The 15,383-nt window shown below is 36.2% G+C and overlaps 1 protein-coding gene across 1 annotated transcript in view; it reads right to left on the bottom strand.

Moving 5' to 3' along the window:
- MACROD2 (MACRO domain containing 2) overlaps positions 1 to 15,383 on the bottom strand; it is a 1,889,795-nt gene that overhangs the window by 552,866 nt on the left and 1,321,546 nt on the right. The window contains exon 7 of the mRNA XM_023536764.1: positions 6,517 to 6,547. Within this exon, the coding sequence (XP_023392532.1) occupies positions 6,517 to 6,547 (31 nt within the window). The remainder of the gene's footprint in view (positions 1 to 6,516; positions 6,548 to 15,383) is intronic.

The following is a 15,383-nucleotide window of genomic DNA, read 5'->3' as shown; positions in this document are numbered from 1 at the left end:
AAATTGCAACATAATAATAAGTGGCAGTCTCTGAGGAAGGAGTGGGTTGGAATTCATTTGTGCCTTCTAGTTCTAAGTTTAATTTTCACCTGGACATAACTGAAAGTAGGTAGATATCCAGACCTCAGAAACAGTAATAAAGTTGTAATCTTTATTACTTTTGAAACAGTCTTTTAATTGAGTCCTAAAATTGTTCAGTTTCAAAACAACACCAGGGAAAATGACACTGCTTTCTGACTGCGAAGTTTCCAGGATTTTCATTTCTTCTGGCAGATCTTCTGGGGGAACCCTGCCCTTGGGTCTCACTGTCATTTTTATGTAAGTGGAACTAGGATATTTTGTCGCTAGACGCTTGAGACTATTTTCCAGAGCGAGGACAGTGCTTTTGATTTCTTAGTTTTATGTCTTTTTATTATTAAACACCTATGTCTTAGAGAGAGCAAGAGGGGAGTTTGTACCACGTTTTGCAGGATGAGTGCATAAATGTGTACATGTGTGAGTGTATTTGTGAAAACTGTCTATTCAAGTGGTAAGCACTCAGAGGTTAGAAACAATTTAATAGCTAGAATTGTGTTGTCTGTTGAGCTCTTTTTCCAGCACTTCACAGGAATCAGCTTATAAAATAATATTCAAATGCTTTATAATTGAGATGAGTTTGGCCCCAGCACTGAATTTTCCCAAAAAGAAGTAAGGTATGGTGATTCTAATGTTACTTTGCTTTGAGGGCCAGCAATTAACTCAAGGAATGCCAAGAACAATAAGGCTTCATATAGTGGAAATAACATGACCGGGACAAAAAAACACAGGATGCCAGAAAAAGGAATTTATGAAAAAGAAAAGAGTCATCATTAGACCACCTGAAAGGACGTTTTCAAAGCAAATGGAAATATCAAAGGGAAGAGAAGAAAGCAAGAGGGAGGGGGAGAGCTGTCAGGGGGATTAAAGAAAGGGGCATACATTTTTGTCAATTTTGCTCTGGTTTCCAAATGTATTACATAAGGTAACTCTTCCAGCAAGCCCAGAATTGCATAGCAATAGTTGTCACACCCTCTGAAATCTGTCAGTATTTAAAGCTGACAGAGGGCATGCCCTTAGGATCGCTGTTGGAGAATGCCTTGGTTTTCTCCCAAGTCATGTCTATGAATTTAGACAGATGTAGTGATAAAAATATTTGCTGAATAGATACAAGGCTAACAAAATATAACTCCTTTTTACGAGTTAGAAGCAGAAGAGCAAACCTGAATACAAATGAGAGATGATACAATTAGAAAGTTGTGTCCTGGCAGCATTTCATGGAAAGCAGAGGGAGAGGAGGTGATTTGATAGAAACAGGCCTTCTACGTTGATAACAGAAGTATTATGAATAAATATGGAAGCTGCTTTAGGGGAATTATACTGTACTTAGACTTTTTCCCACAAATTTTCAGCCAATAACTCAATGTCTGAAATTCCTTCTTCGCTAAAAGCACCACCTTGTACCTGGAAAGCAAGATTCAAGATTTTTTTTTCACCAGAGAGAATATTTTCCCAATTACTCAGGGGATACAAGTTTCCACCTGGACTTTATTTCTGTTAACTATATTGCCTCTCATAAAATGGACTAAAATTATTTTTGCTGTTCACTTCTCAGTAAAAATTCCATTGCTATGTATCATGTCTAGCCTCTTTTGTTAAACTTATTAGCACTAGAGTGTCCAAGTCAGGCTTAAAGGGCAGAAGGCACGCACAAGATCTGAAATGTCCATCAGAAAAGTTCAAATCTGTTCCTCTGAGACTGGCTTAGCGGCCCATTCAAATCTTTAACAGAAATCTGGGAGTTTAGAGACCCTTTAAGCCTCATCTGGATCTATTTTTCCAAAAGTAACACAGACCTGTCTTTGGTGTTTTACCAAATGTGGCTTTCATCTTGAGTGTAAGCAGGCAGTCTGGTGCCCTGTGAAACCATCCTGGAAACATTACGTTGGAGCAGCAACAGCAGTCGCTGAAAGTCAGAGTGAAGAATCTGGTCCCTCTTCTAGGGGAACTTCAAGGTAGGTAGGGCCTGCTCCCATTGTGTTTCTCCTTCAACTGGACACAGTGACATGGTAGATATTTTTCAATCTGTGTCTTGCAAAAAGGTGCATCTGGTTTTGCTACCATTAAGACTCATCTTCAAAAGGCTGAAGAAGGGGAAAAAGCTGAGAGAGGAGTTGGCTTCTACTGTGGTCTCGAGCAGTCCCAAAGTACTAGTGTATACCAGATCCTCCAGACATACTTTGGATGTGGTCATGATGTCTGAGTTTCCATGAAATGGGAATGCTTATGGTTGAACTATTCCTGGCATGAAAAAATCAGCAATTAAAAAAGGAAACCCTTTCAAAAGATGGCTCTACCACAGTCAAAATTTTGTTGTAGTCGAACTACAGTTATATTGGGTTTGTGAGCCATAAATCTAAATGTGAAAGTAAATCCAAAGCAAACAGGTATCTTAGAAATTACAGCAGGTAGGGAGGTGGGCTGGCACTAAGGCACATCAGGAGTAGTCAGGATAGTTGCCTCCGGGCAAACCGTACCTGCCTAATGACCCATTATCCTGTGGGCCAAAGGAAATAACAGTTTTCCTAAGTGAAGTTAAATGCTATATTTACTGACTCTCTAACTAAGTTCTTGTGTTTTCATTTTACCTTGTCATGGTGGACACTACTGTACCTATAAATGCCATTTCCAGTTTGAGAATGTTTTTTAGTTGCACATTTGTTTTTCCTAAACTAGAGACATTTGCCGATTAAGAAAATATCAGCTTGGTAGCTTTCTCAATCTGTTATTTCTCCAATAAATAATTCTTTTTACTGTATCTTCAGTTAGGTAATACTTTGGGTTATAATTATCATTGTCATAAAATAGCAAATATTTTCTGAGCTTCTCTTAGAGACACAATGCTAATTACTGAGTGCACACAGAATATGCACAAATGAATCCCTGCTCATTAAAGAATTCCAAAGTGGCTGTGAACACAAGATATATAAACAAAAAGCTATGACACAATTTGAGGGAGAGGTTGTTAATTGTCTAGATTCAAATGCTGAAAGATTTCAAAAAATATAATGGCCACCAAAAGTCAGTATATTCAAGGAAGACTTCTCAGAGCTCAAGCTTCAATCTGTATGTGTGTGTGATGTGTTTTTGTTTGGGGATCAGGGTAGAAAGCAGTGGTAGTGATGGTGTGCGTGAGTTTGGTGCACGTGTGTGGGGGTGGGTGTAAAGAAGGGACACAAGGTGTAATGGCCTGCTGAAATGTGAAAGGGTTAAAGAATAATTAAAACCTGAAACTGGACAAAGGAAGTCTATAACTTAGGCCTAGTTTCTGGAACCCCTAACCACATTTTGTTAATCATGAAACTTGTAACAATGAGCTCATACGCTAACTGCCAATTTTAGCCTGTGTAACCCTGCTTGCTTGCGTGGCATGAAAAATAATCAATTGTATATAAGCTGAAAATTACTGTTTGGCCATCGCCCATGGGAACACTGGCTATTGTCCATGGGAACATAGGCAATCACCCATAGGAACATAACATTCTAACACAAGCTTTCTGCTTCTGTACTTCCCGCTTGCACACCTGACCAGTGGGTTGACAGGTAGTGAATAGGAGAAAGATGGACCTTTGTGTTTAAGACAGAATGAGGAATGGGATTTGGGGCTTAAAAATCTTGTATCTTGGCATTTCGGGGCTGCTCCTTTGCAAGGACAGCCGCCGGCTAATAAACTGTCTCCTGGTTAAGAGCACTCAAGTTGGGTCTGGTTATTCTGGACACAACAAAGGTTGGATCTGGGAAGGTACATGCCATGTTCTAAGATTCATCAGCTCATTTGTGCGTAACAGAAGATATGTTCATGATAGATGTCAAGAAATTTCTCAAACTATATTCTGGAGAAAACAGTCGTCCTGAGAAAAGTTGAGAGAATAATAATTTCTATGGTTAAATAACCTTGGGAAATGCTGCAAACTAAATTCCCTTTTTAAAAATGCAAAGGCAAAGGTACATATAAATTTTCTGGCACACCAATTCACATCCTTGAGAAGAGTTTTTATTTCCTCTTTTAACAAATTTTGAAAGAACTGGTTTAGGGTGACACATAAAGTGGCTATTGTTCAGTCTAAAAAGAGTGAACATTAACCTAAAAGTAATGGAATACAATCAAAATCTTCTGGGCAGATGGGAGACATGTACCAAATGGTATTTTAGAAAAATTAGTCTAGTAAAGTTTAGAATTTGGAATAAGAAGGGGAAGGACTGGAACCAAGAGACTATTCTGAATATTTGCTCTAAATCCATTCTAGTGTAACTTATAAAGTGTTGGGAGTTTTGTTGGCTTGCTTTTTTATTTTTTTCTTTTTAGCTGTGGACTATTTTCTTTAAGTGAAGTATTATTTTAAATCTCAATAAGTAAAGATAAAAGTAAAATTGATACAAATAATGGAAGAGACAGAGCAGGATTCTGAATAAGAGCAAGAATATAAGTGATCTACAATATATTGGTTCTAGGAGAAAATCAAGGAATGATCAGAAAGCTATAACTGCACAAGGGACATATGAAATAATTTCAAATTGCAAAATGCTAAATTGTGCATAAATTAAAGGGAATTGGAATAATCTAAAAGTTACTAAAATAGGAACTCATGGAACTAAAAATAAATTTAGGTCTCAAGCTCCATTAGGGTAAACCAAAGGCAACATGGCACCTGGCATGGTGGGTATCAACTTCACTTTTAAATTTACTCAAAAAATAGAGGGGAAAAAGAGATGAGTACCCAGGACTTGAAAACTGTATTTTTTGACCTGGCCTTGTGGAAATTCATTAAGTTTATCTGGTTGCAGTCCTCCAAGGCAGAGAATATGTGACTCTATCAATGGTCTTCAATATTTCCCTCCCATCTAACACAACGGAGTACTAAACCAGTTGTTATATTTAGAGCTATAGCACTATCTCTAAAGAGAAATCCCTGTCTTTTGGGGATTAAAATTAACCAAGAGCTATTTTAGGTGTGTTTTAGTTCTTATTATCCCCTCTTGAGCCTCTAATTTTAGTGTCCCTCCTCATTTTCCTTTACTTTTCTAGTTTATTTTTCTGCCGCTTCACCCTTTTTTAAAAGTATATCATGTTTAATTTACCTTTTGAAAGTCTTTGCATGTTACCATAAGATTCTCAGAAAAAAAATTATCAATGATATGATAAGGTAATAAACATAGAAAATGATGTGCATAGTATTGTTTTTGGCAGTTGGGTTATTTTATGTATTTATGTTTTGGTCAAGGAAAATCAAGATTTTTATGAGAGAACATTCTCAAAATAAGAATTATTTCTGCATTGGAGTTTGATTTGACTCTAGACATGGTGAAATGAAGATTTGGGCTCTTGATCAGGTACAACTTTGTACAGAATGCTTCCTTTAAGTAAATACTTAACAGTTCCGAGTATCTGTGGCGAAGAAAGAACATCCACGATAGGGATGCTCCAGTTTAGCCCTATCCAGCCCAGCGTCCATTATACTTCTACAAAGACAGTCTATAGCAGAATCCAGAGAGAAAAAAAGCATGCCATCTATTATTAAATAGCGTGACCAAACCCTTTCCCACTTAATTGATCCAGGCCTACTTTTTCCATTTTGTTCTCACGAAAACCTTCAAAGGAAATACTGGAGAAATAAGTCTCCAACTTCTACATCATTCTAAGTATTCCTCTTTACGTTCGTATATATTTGATTTTCTAGTTAACAGTCTACACGTTTGAGCTCAAAAAGGTTGTAATCTACTTTGCTTGATCAGAGAAACCTAAAATGAAAAATAAACTCCATTTTACCTTAATATTGCAAAACAGATTTATTAACGGCCTGAGAAAGACACACAGGAAATGTCTTTCTAGGTAAAGGAATAGAGAGCTTTAGGCTAATGAAAACAAGTCATTACAAAAAAATTTGCTTCCATCTATAAGTGAAGCAGTTCTACCTAAAACAGTCTATCGATACTGAAACAAAATTTTTTTCGGCTTATTAAAATTATTTGTTTCTATTAACAATCACTTATTTGAATTTTTAAAATTTAAATATGCATATATCATGTATGTTCATTTTAATGTTTCTATTATTTTGTAATTCACTACAAAATCATGATAATGCTACATTTTATATGCATTATGATTCATCTAAGATAAACTTGACTGTGTTAAAAAAAAAAACAAAAAAAACACACACATTAGAGGTCAAATCTTACCAGAGCAAAAATTTTTAACAAAAGACATTAAGCTACAGTGTATCTAATCATTACATATGATATCTAATACAACAACATTCAAGAACACAAAAGAATATCCAAATAGCCTCTTGAGATTCTTCAGTGGGATCTGACCTGCATTTTGAGTCTCTTTAAATAACAGCAAACTATATCCATTAGAGAAACCTCTTATTTTTCCTGTTATCCTCACCTTTAACACCTAAATGAGGAAATATAAACATTACCAAAAGCTAGATCACTTACCATAAATGCCAGTTGAAATGCAGGGAAATGCCTGTGAATAAACCACAAAAATAATAATAAATTTCAAAAGAATAACTCTCTACCCAACCTTGATATCATTTATTTCAACATCTATTTTGCTTGATAATGGGGTGCCCTCTCATACTCAGAGCTCTGCAACCTCACTCAGTTGGAAGACATATTGTAGAAACGGGCATATTTGATTCACTGAAAACTTGTCCTTACCAGAAATCATACCAGCTCACGAGAGCCAACTTTTAAAATTTTTAGGAAACTTGTTACTCAATTGTTAATCATAGTTATTATTAAAAAAAATAAATCACATAAATCTGTAATGTTATATCTAAAACGAATACTTAGAATTCATCTCACCACTTCCTAATTATTTTGCCACATTTTACTATTACCTCTGTTCTTAAGATTACTTATGTCTATCTCATGTGTATGGTGGAAATACTATGTAATGATGTGCTACTCAGTATCTTGTCCCAGCTTCATATTAAATGATATCAGGTGGATGGCCTAAAATCTGAAAACATCAATCAACATTCAAGTCTATACTTGTGAGTCAACCAAAAACATAGGCTGGCTATAAAATTTTCATAAAATTAAATAAAAGTATTTTGTAAGAATCAATTAACTATAAAAATTTTATAATAAAGGATATTTTATCCTACACATTCTTTTATCAGTAAAATTAAAAAATAAACTTATATACATACATACATACTCATATTTTAATCCAGTTTTAAACATTTACCAGCACACCACTGCTTATACCATACGACGAATGAATGTATTTTCCCAAATTTACATGTGGAAATTCTAATTAATATGTATTTGGAGGTGGGGCCTTTGAGAGTTAATTAGGTCATGTGGGTAGAATCCTCATGATGAAATTAGTGTTCTTATAAGAAAAGGAAGAAAGCTAGCACCTGACTTTTTATCACATGAGGGTATGTGAGAAGAAGGCTGTCTGCAAACCAGGAAGCAGGCCCTCATCAAATGCCAGATCTGCTGACATCTTGATCTTGGATTTCCCAGCCTCCAGAACCATGAGAAATAAATGTTTCTTGTTTCAGCCACCCAGTCCATGGCAAATGGTTATAGCAACTCTGACTAAGACACCATATTTTACTTAGCTTGTTTAAAGAGCTAGTTGAGAGAGTAAATGAACAAATGTAAATGTATAGTTAACTCTAAATTAGGCTAACAGCAGAAAGTGATCTAAGCATGGCAATGTTCCCTGCCAATGTACCTGTATGTAAAGCTAGTCAAGTTATTTTCATCTTTCTGTCTTTGTATTTTTCAATTGAAAATAATGATAATATCTACCATATAGAAATGTGCTGAGAATTTTTTTTAAAAAGTGACTGATACTGTCACAAAGAATCTAAAAACCGCAGCTGCTATTGATTATAATAACATTATTACTGAGCTCAATAATAATAAAACGTGTCCTTTTTCTTTATATCTTTGGGTTAATCGTGTACTACATTTTATTTTCCTTCATGTTTTTGTGGAACGTGTGTTTGTTCCCTTTACATGGATGTCCTATTTAAAAAGTGACAACTTATACGATTTTGTTTTAGAGAAAATAATAATTAATTCTGCTAAGTTCACCTATATGTCTTCAAAATGATAGATTTTTTTTTCTCTTCTTTTACTAGTGTATGCTATTGTTTATAACAAGAAAATAAGACAATTTCTAGAACAGAGTAGGAGTTGGTTTTGAAGTAAATTAATGAGTTAATTCTGTGATTTCTTGGATTCTTGAGGTGCCAATAAGATCTGAAAAATGTTCTTGAATGACTCATTCCACCCAATGACACAGACCGTGAAGAAAGAGTATGAAGCAGATTCTCCTAAAAATATTGGAGTATCTTCATAGGCATTCGATTCACCAAGACTATCAACAGGTCTTACTCTCGGTTTGAAAATTGACTGCAAGTTTCTGTAGGTAATTTGTTACTAATAGTAAGGGCTCAGAGTACAGGAATGGCCCACTTAAAAATACGAATGAAAGAGGAGTCAGAGTCATCCCTATAATGTTTGTCATATTCACTCACGTCCCACTGTGCCTTTTAAATGAGGTAGAGAGAGTTAAGTTTACAGCTCATGCCTAAGGAATTTCAAGAGAGCAAACTGAGCATGCAAACATCATCCACCTTGTGTTCACAGTAAAGAAAGAGAAAGGTCTGAGAGCTGCTGCATGGAGCCATCAAGTGAAAGCTGGAGGATACCCCAATGTTTTCAATAAGCAAGTTCACTCTAACTTCTATCTGGGCATTCTTCCAGTTCATAATGTTGAGCAGTTTATTTAACTACTCTGAGCATGAGTTTCCTCACCAGTAAATGGAAGCTATGAGACTCCCTTCAAGGGGTCTATGGGAGGATTAGGAGGAGTAAGAAACACAGCATTCTCTCTGACAAGTAGTTATATCTTGATTAATACTGATTACTATGGTGGGCACCATGATGTCCATCTGGCTCCACTTCAAAGGGGGACTTGTTGCCCTAGAGCAGGTTTTCCCATCCTTAGCGTTACAGATATTTTGGATATGATAATTCTTTGTTGTTGGGGGCTGTCTTGTGCATTTTGAGATTTTTAGCAGTATCTCTGGACTCTATCCATTTGATAATCAAAGATACTTGCAAATAGTGTCAAATGTCCTCAAAGGGGCAAAATCGCCCGGGTTGAAGACTACTGCTCTAGAATCTAGGGCCTAGATCCCAGCAGTGCTGTCACGGAGTTCCTTTTCAAACACTGCCTCAGATGCAAAGAGCCACCTCAGTCAAGGTCAAGGATGGTCCACAACCAATAACTAATCAATACAGAGTATAAAGGCCTTGGCTCATCTTGGCTCAATTCAATGCAACATTGATGAGCCAGCCCTACAAGCTCCAGAGCTCCCCATGGGGTCAGCGGGCCTTCACTGTGCCTGCATCACAACTCATCTTTCCCTCTGCCTACTTTCGTTTCCTTCTTTTCTCTTCTCTAGGTATTGATCCCATGAACACACCTTCCTGAACATCCTGAACCCTAAACTCTGTCTCAGAATCTGCTTCATGGGAAAGTTATCTGAGTTAACTCATTTCTGCTTCCCTTTTAGACCCAGTTATGTAAGTTGTTTTTCCATCAGATCTAGCAGAAGAGAGTATACACTGAACAGTTAATGGCAAATTTCATTTGCCTCAGCTCCCAGCTTTATCTTTGAATCAATCATGCAACTTAATAATTGAGTTTGAATGTACCAACTGCCTTGTCTGTTTTAACAAGGACGAATAGCTTCATCTGAGAATGACATGGTTTCCTTGAATGCGAAGGCGAACAGTCATATAATAAAAGATAATTTTGGTAATATTATTGTATTAATTTAAACAAAAAGGCAATGATAAAGCAGAGATGGAAATACAATATCATGCAAAAAAATGTATGTAAAACAACTTTGCATATAATTCATCTAAACTAAATCTTCTCCATTAATCAGTTTTTACTACTTAAGAGAGTGAGAAAGAAACAGATTGAAGGCAGAAAAAAAAAAGTAAAAAAAAAGAGTGGGGAAGTGAGCTTAGCTAAGGGATTTTATAGCACATAGCCTGTGTTCTTTGCTATAATAAATTTCTGGTGGGGCCACCAGAAGTGAGTAGCATGGGATTTCTTAATTTCAAAGCTGTATTTAACATAACCACCTCCCACAAAAGTCCCTTTCGTGGAAGAATGATAAATTGTACCAAAACTCAGGCCAAATATTCTGGTTTGTTTTAAGTGCACATAACTCAGCAGTCACCTGTAGAACTGGGGGAATGACATCACCAGAGTAATTTGTAAGGCTCCAGATTCTCTTTCCAGCAAGACCCAGGAGCAAGAATTCTCTATGCTAATCAGGTCTAGTATATAGCCATCAGAAACTTGCTTTATAGCACTTGACTTTTATCCAGTTTTTTTCCCCTCCAAATCAGCAAGTACTTGGTCTCTTGGAAGAAAAAACATAATCATTTGACACGGAGAGTGAGAGTGGATTTTTCTTTTGTGAAATTATAGATTGGGCCACCACCTGGAAAATATTTCCTTAGTCCTTCATGTTGATTCCAAATAGATATGTAAAAATGCAAACCCTTAGGACTGTATACTCTGTCTCCCATCCTCCCATTCAACCTTCTTTGCCTTGACCCTAACAGTACATCAAAATCAAGGCAATAAGCAAGCCTACATCATAACTGTTACTTGCTTTCCTTGACCCATGATTCTTCATTCATGCATTCTGGCAAAGTGAAAATTTCTTCCTCTCCTCCTTATCCTTGGTCATTACCATCCACCCACCCATGGCTTATGCAGCAGTCTTGTAACCTGAGTAGGACCGAGTCCACTCACAGTTTATAAGAATGTGTTGATTGACATAAGTAAGTAGCAAACATTCCCCTCAGCCATAGGAATGGAGAGATGGAGAATTGACATCACTGAGCTGTTGCTATAAACTAACTTAAAGTGCTCCAAAGCTCTAGAATCTTTCAATTGCTGAGCCAACACTTTCCTTATTGTTTAGTCAATGTCAGTTAGATTTTTCCAATATTTACAAGCAAAACATGATACCTGATATATCTCTATCTAGTTGTTTTGAATTATATATCACATTCTACTGAATTGAGAAAACTGTCAATTGTAAGAAACACTATTATTTTGTTGAACTTTGTGTATCACTAAAAAAGAGGAAACTCTGTAAATTAAACATAACAAATGTTTTCTTATCATTTAGGATTTTTATTGTTTACTTATCGAAATTGCTATTTTGGATTTATTTAGATAATTTCTTAAGTCACATCTTGCTCTAGAGCATAGGTAAAAAGGAGATAAATTGGTTAGGATTTCCTAAAACTTTCTCACATTTAGAGTTCAGTATTTCTGAATCACTTTTCAATACATAGTTGTAGATACATGTTTTCCAGAGTTTTATCCTTGTCCTCTCAAGAATGGTGGTTGATCCAGTCCTTCATGAGTGCTTCACTGTTGACTCTGAACTTTTCTTCAAAGCCTCTAACATAGTACTCTCAAATTTTGAAGCTGGCTTCTTTTGTGTTGCCAACAAAGATTTTCGGACAGCATCAAAGACACATACCTCTACACACCCCTCCTCAAACAGTCCCTAATTGATTGACTATTTGGTTGAAAGTCAAAGGGTGGCAGCTATCCAGCCAATCCACCAGAAATGACAACCAGTGAAATGACAATCATCACAGCTATGCTTGACTTGTAAAGCATTCCAGTTCATAAAATGCATCCTGCTTCATATCCTACTAGGATATGAAGAAACGTGAATCAGTAAAATTCAGGGTACCATTCTTTGCCTTTGGATGTTTATCAGAAGAATGACTGCATCATAGTCTCCTTATCCAGAATGCAGCATACTTCAGTGTTTCTCAAACTGTGATATGCCTAACTCTACATGTATGCAAGATATTTTGAGTTGGCAAATAGATAGGCATTGCTTGTTTCAATGTAACATGTACATATTATTTTGATATACTCTATTATTTTTCCAAAGCCTTTATCCCTCCTTCTGCTATATCCTTTGCTATATGATTTTGCAGTTTCTCCACTAAGAGAGGATGCATTTTTCTTGTCTCATTGATGATGGATTTGAGTATATGACTCCATTTGGCCAATGAGGTAATAGTAGATGTGCCATTTCGGGTTGAACTTTTGCACTCTTGCCTTTGGAGAAGAACCATGAGAAGGACATGCTTCATGTAGCTGCTGGTCCAGAGAGGCTGAGAAACAAGTGGAGGAGATAAACTGAACTCGACCTAGATCAGCTGAGCAACCCACTGGTGCAGGTACAAGGAAGATCTGTTTATTATTGTATGTCACTAAGTTCTGAAGTTGTTTGTTACACAGTATTACTGTGGTAATAGCAATAACATAAATATGCTAAAACTATAAGTTATTATACTATATTATAACAAGGACTAATGGTTTTCCACTTAGGGTGATAATATAAAGTTTCCTTTGAAAATAAATGTACTTAAAGGGTCTACTAAAATATCAGGTAATTATCACATTAGAAGGTAAAATTGAATGCCTAAAATTAGGAAAATACTGATGCAGTAAATAGGGATTTGAATTAGAAGGCAAGAGACCAGTGTCACCCACTAGCTATAAATCTGAGAGCCAACAGCATATCCCCTCAGCACCTCAGTTTTTCCATTTATAAAAGGAACATAGTTGGACCAGATGACTTATTCAGTTATTCGATTCTATGATGTTATAAAATAGCCTCTTATCCTTCTCAATAGCTCAGGATAAAGGTGACAGAGAGATGGGTAACTTTATAGCATCTTGAATTCTTCACAGTGTTTGGATATGGGAGGTGGCAATGCGGCAACAATAATACGTGTTATTCTTGAATTGCCACACTGTTCCAAGCACTGGGTCAAGAGCTCTATGCATATTATTTTATTCATTCTCTTGAACAATCATGTGATAAAGAAAATATTATCTTCTTTTTATAAACATAGAGGAGAGTAAAGCTAAGAAAGCTTGCTCAAAGTCACAGAAAGAAATGCTAACTAAAGGATTTATTTATTATTTTATGTTAGGAAAATTGATTCTATCTTTTTGCCTTTAATATTTCTTAATTATAGAGATAACATATGAATACAATCTCAAAAGACTCAATGAGACAGGTGTAAGCAGACAGCAGTGAGAACTTTCTCCCACAACTATGCCCTTCCCTTCCTCTGATTTAATTAGAATTCCCTCCTCCCAGGCCATCATGCTCAATAGTATGGTGAGCCTCATACCACTCCATGCATTTACATTGTAAAGCCTGATTAAGATAGTGTCTTTTTCTTGATCTCAATCCTCTAATTACTTCTCATCACACTTTAATAAAATTTGAAGTCAGGAGCATGGCCTCTAAACCCCCAGTAATCTGGCTTCTTCACCTTCCTTCACCTTTCACTTTTCCCCTTGCTCAGAGTTCCATCCACTCTGGCCTCCTTTCAGTCTTCAAACACAGAAAGTACAATCCTGTTTCAGGGCCTTGGTCTTACTGTCCCCTCTGTCAGGCACACTTCCATTTAAATCTCTGATCAAGTGTCGCCTACTCAAAGAGGCTCTTTCTGGCCTCCAGCTAAATTACTCTCTATTCCCTTCAGCTGCCTGGCATCCTTTTATGACTTCTCTTATCAACAACACACAGCTGTTTGCTTGTTCACTGGCTCCTCAACTTCACTTCCCCACAATGGAATGCAAACTCCCATTGAAGGCCTTTGTTCTACTTATCGTTGTATCACCTGCACCTAGAATAGGGCCTGGGACTCACTAGATATCTAATGAATTAATTAACAATTGAGTTATATGGCTTATGCAATCATATTATCTTTTTCTACATAAATTAGAGTATACATTGTGTTTTATGTACTGAGACTAGCTTTTTTCATGTGCTAGATCTTAGAAACTTTCAATTTCAGTGTATATTGATCTATTTTATATTTCTAATGTCTATATACTATTCTATGGTGTGGTTACACTATGGTTATTTAACTACTACCATATTGATGAACATGTAGATTGTTTGTAAATTTTTCTATAACAAATAACCCTGCAACAAGCATTGTTGACTGTGCTTTCATATACTTAACATATCCTGGTCGACTCCATTCTTAAAATTAAAATTAACTTTAACCACTGAGTTAAAAAAAAAAAAGTACATTTAAAATTTTGAAAATACTAACAAACTGGCTTCCCCCAACTTTTTTTTCAATGTAAAAGCTCTTCAACTGTAAAGAAGAATCAATGATTCTACTCTCCTCACCCCACCATTACATAGGTGAATAGAACAAAAGGATGCTGTCTACTTAACAAATTACTCTGGAAAATGCAAATACTATCAGTGTACTTTCCATCCCCAAGGCTAAGTAACCTGAAGGTCAAGGCCATTTAAAGGAGACTAAATGAGATCACATGGAAATGGCCAGTGAAGTGTTTGGAATGCACCATGCACCCAGGCACCATAATTTAAGAAATAATTTTGTTTTTATTTTCATTATACCTTGGAAATAGCTGTCAAAAAGTCATTTATTGTCAGCTGCTTTCATGTTTATAACTACAACTCCTGCAGTATAAAACAAACTATTACATAGCCAAGAATAGTAGCAGTCCTCTTCCAAACTTTATATTTTCCACAAAGACAGCTGGATTAGTTCCAAGGTGAATTTACTGTATACAAAATGTCAGAACCAACAAAAGAAGAAACTTGTCTTTGCCCAAGCCTTCTCCAGTGACTGGTAGGAATGTTTCATTGTACACTATACATATGTAAAAATGAAAACAGGTCACCATAAACCTGCTAAACCCCCCAAAATGTGCATTGTGTTCCAAATGTCTACACTGTAAACTCCTTTTTCATAGAAGCAAAGGGAGGAAACAGGCAAAAATAAACAAACAAACAAACAAATAAATAAAAAGAAAAACAAAAACAAAAACAAAAAAACCCTTCTCATATTACAGTAAATCATTTGTGTAATATGAGAGGTCCTACTGAAACAAAATGCCCCTAAAATGAAGTCTTTTTGTTAGGTAGCTAGTCAGACTACCTAACAAATGGCGTCCCAGCCTAGAGACCTCGCAAAGAACACCTTATTGGTAGTAGAATTCTGGATAAGCACATGTGCACTAGGCAAAGAGTTATACAGCAGCCAAGTGTCAATCAAAATGACTTCAAGTGCCAATCACCTAGGAACACTTTTGTAACCACCCATTTAGCCCTAATAGAATACAGACCTTCCCAGTTCTGTGTTGTGATAGCCCTCTTCGGTGAGAACATGCTCCTCTCTTGGAGTGTACTCTGTTATCTTTTCACCTC

The sequence above is a fragment of the Pteropus vampyrus genome, unplaced genomic scaffold (assembly GCF_000151845.1).
Source record: "Pteropus vampyrus isolate Shadow unplaced genomic scaffold, Pvam_2.0 Scaffold7, whole genome shotgun sequence".
Classification (NCBI taxonomy): Eukaryota; Metazoa; Chordata; class Mammalia; order Chiroptera; family Pteropodidae; genus Pteropus; species Pteropus vampyrus.
Note: the sequence above shows the minus strand (reverse complement) of the source record. Positions and strands in the feature narration are given on the sequence as shown.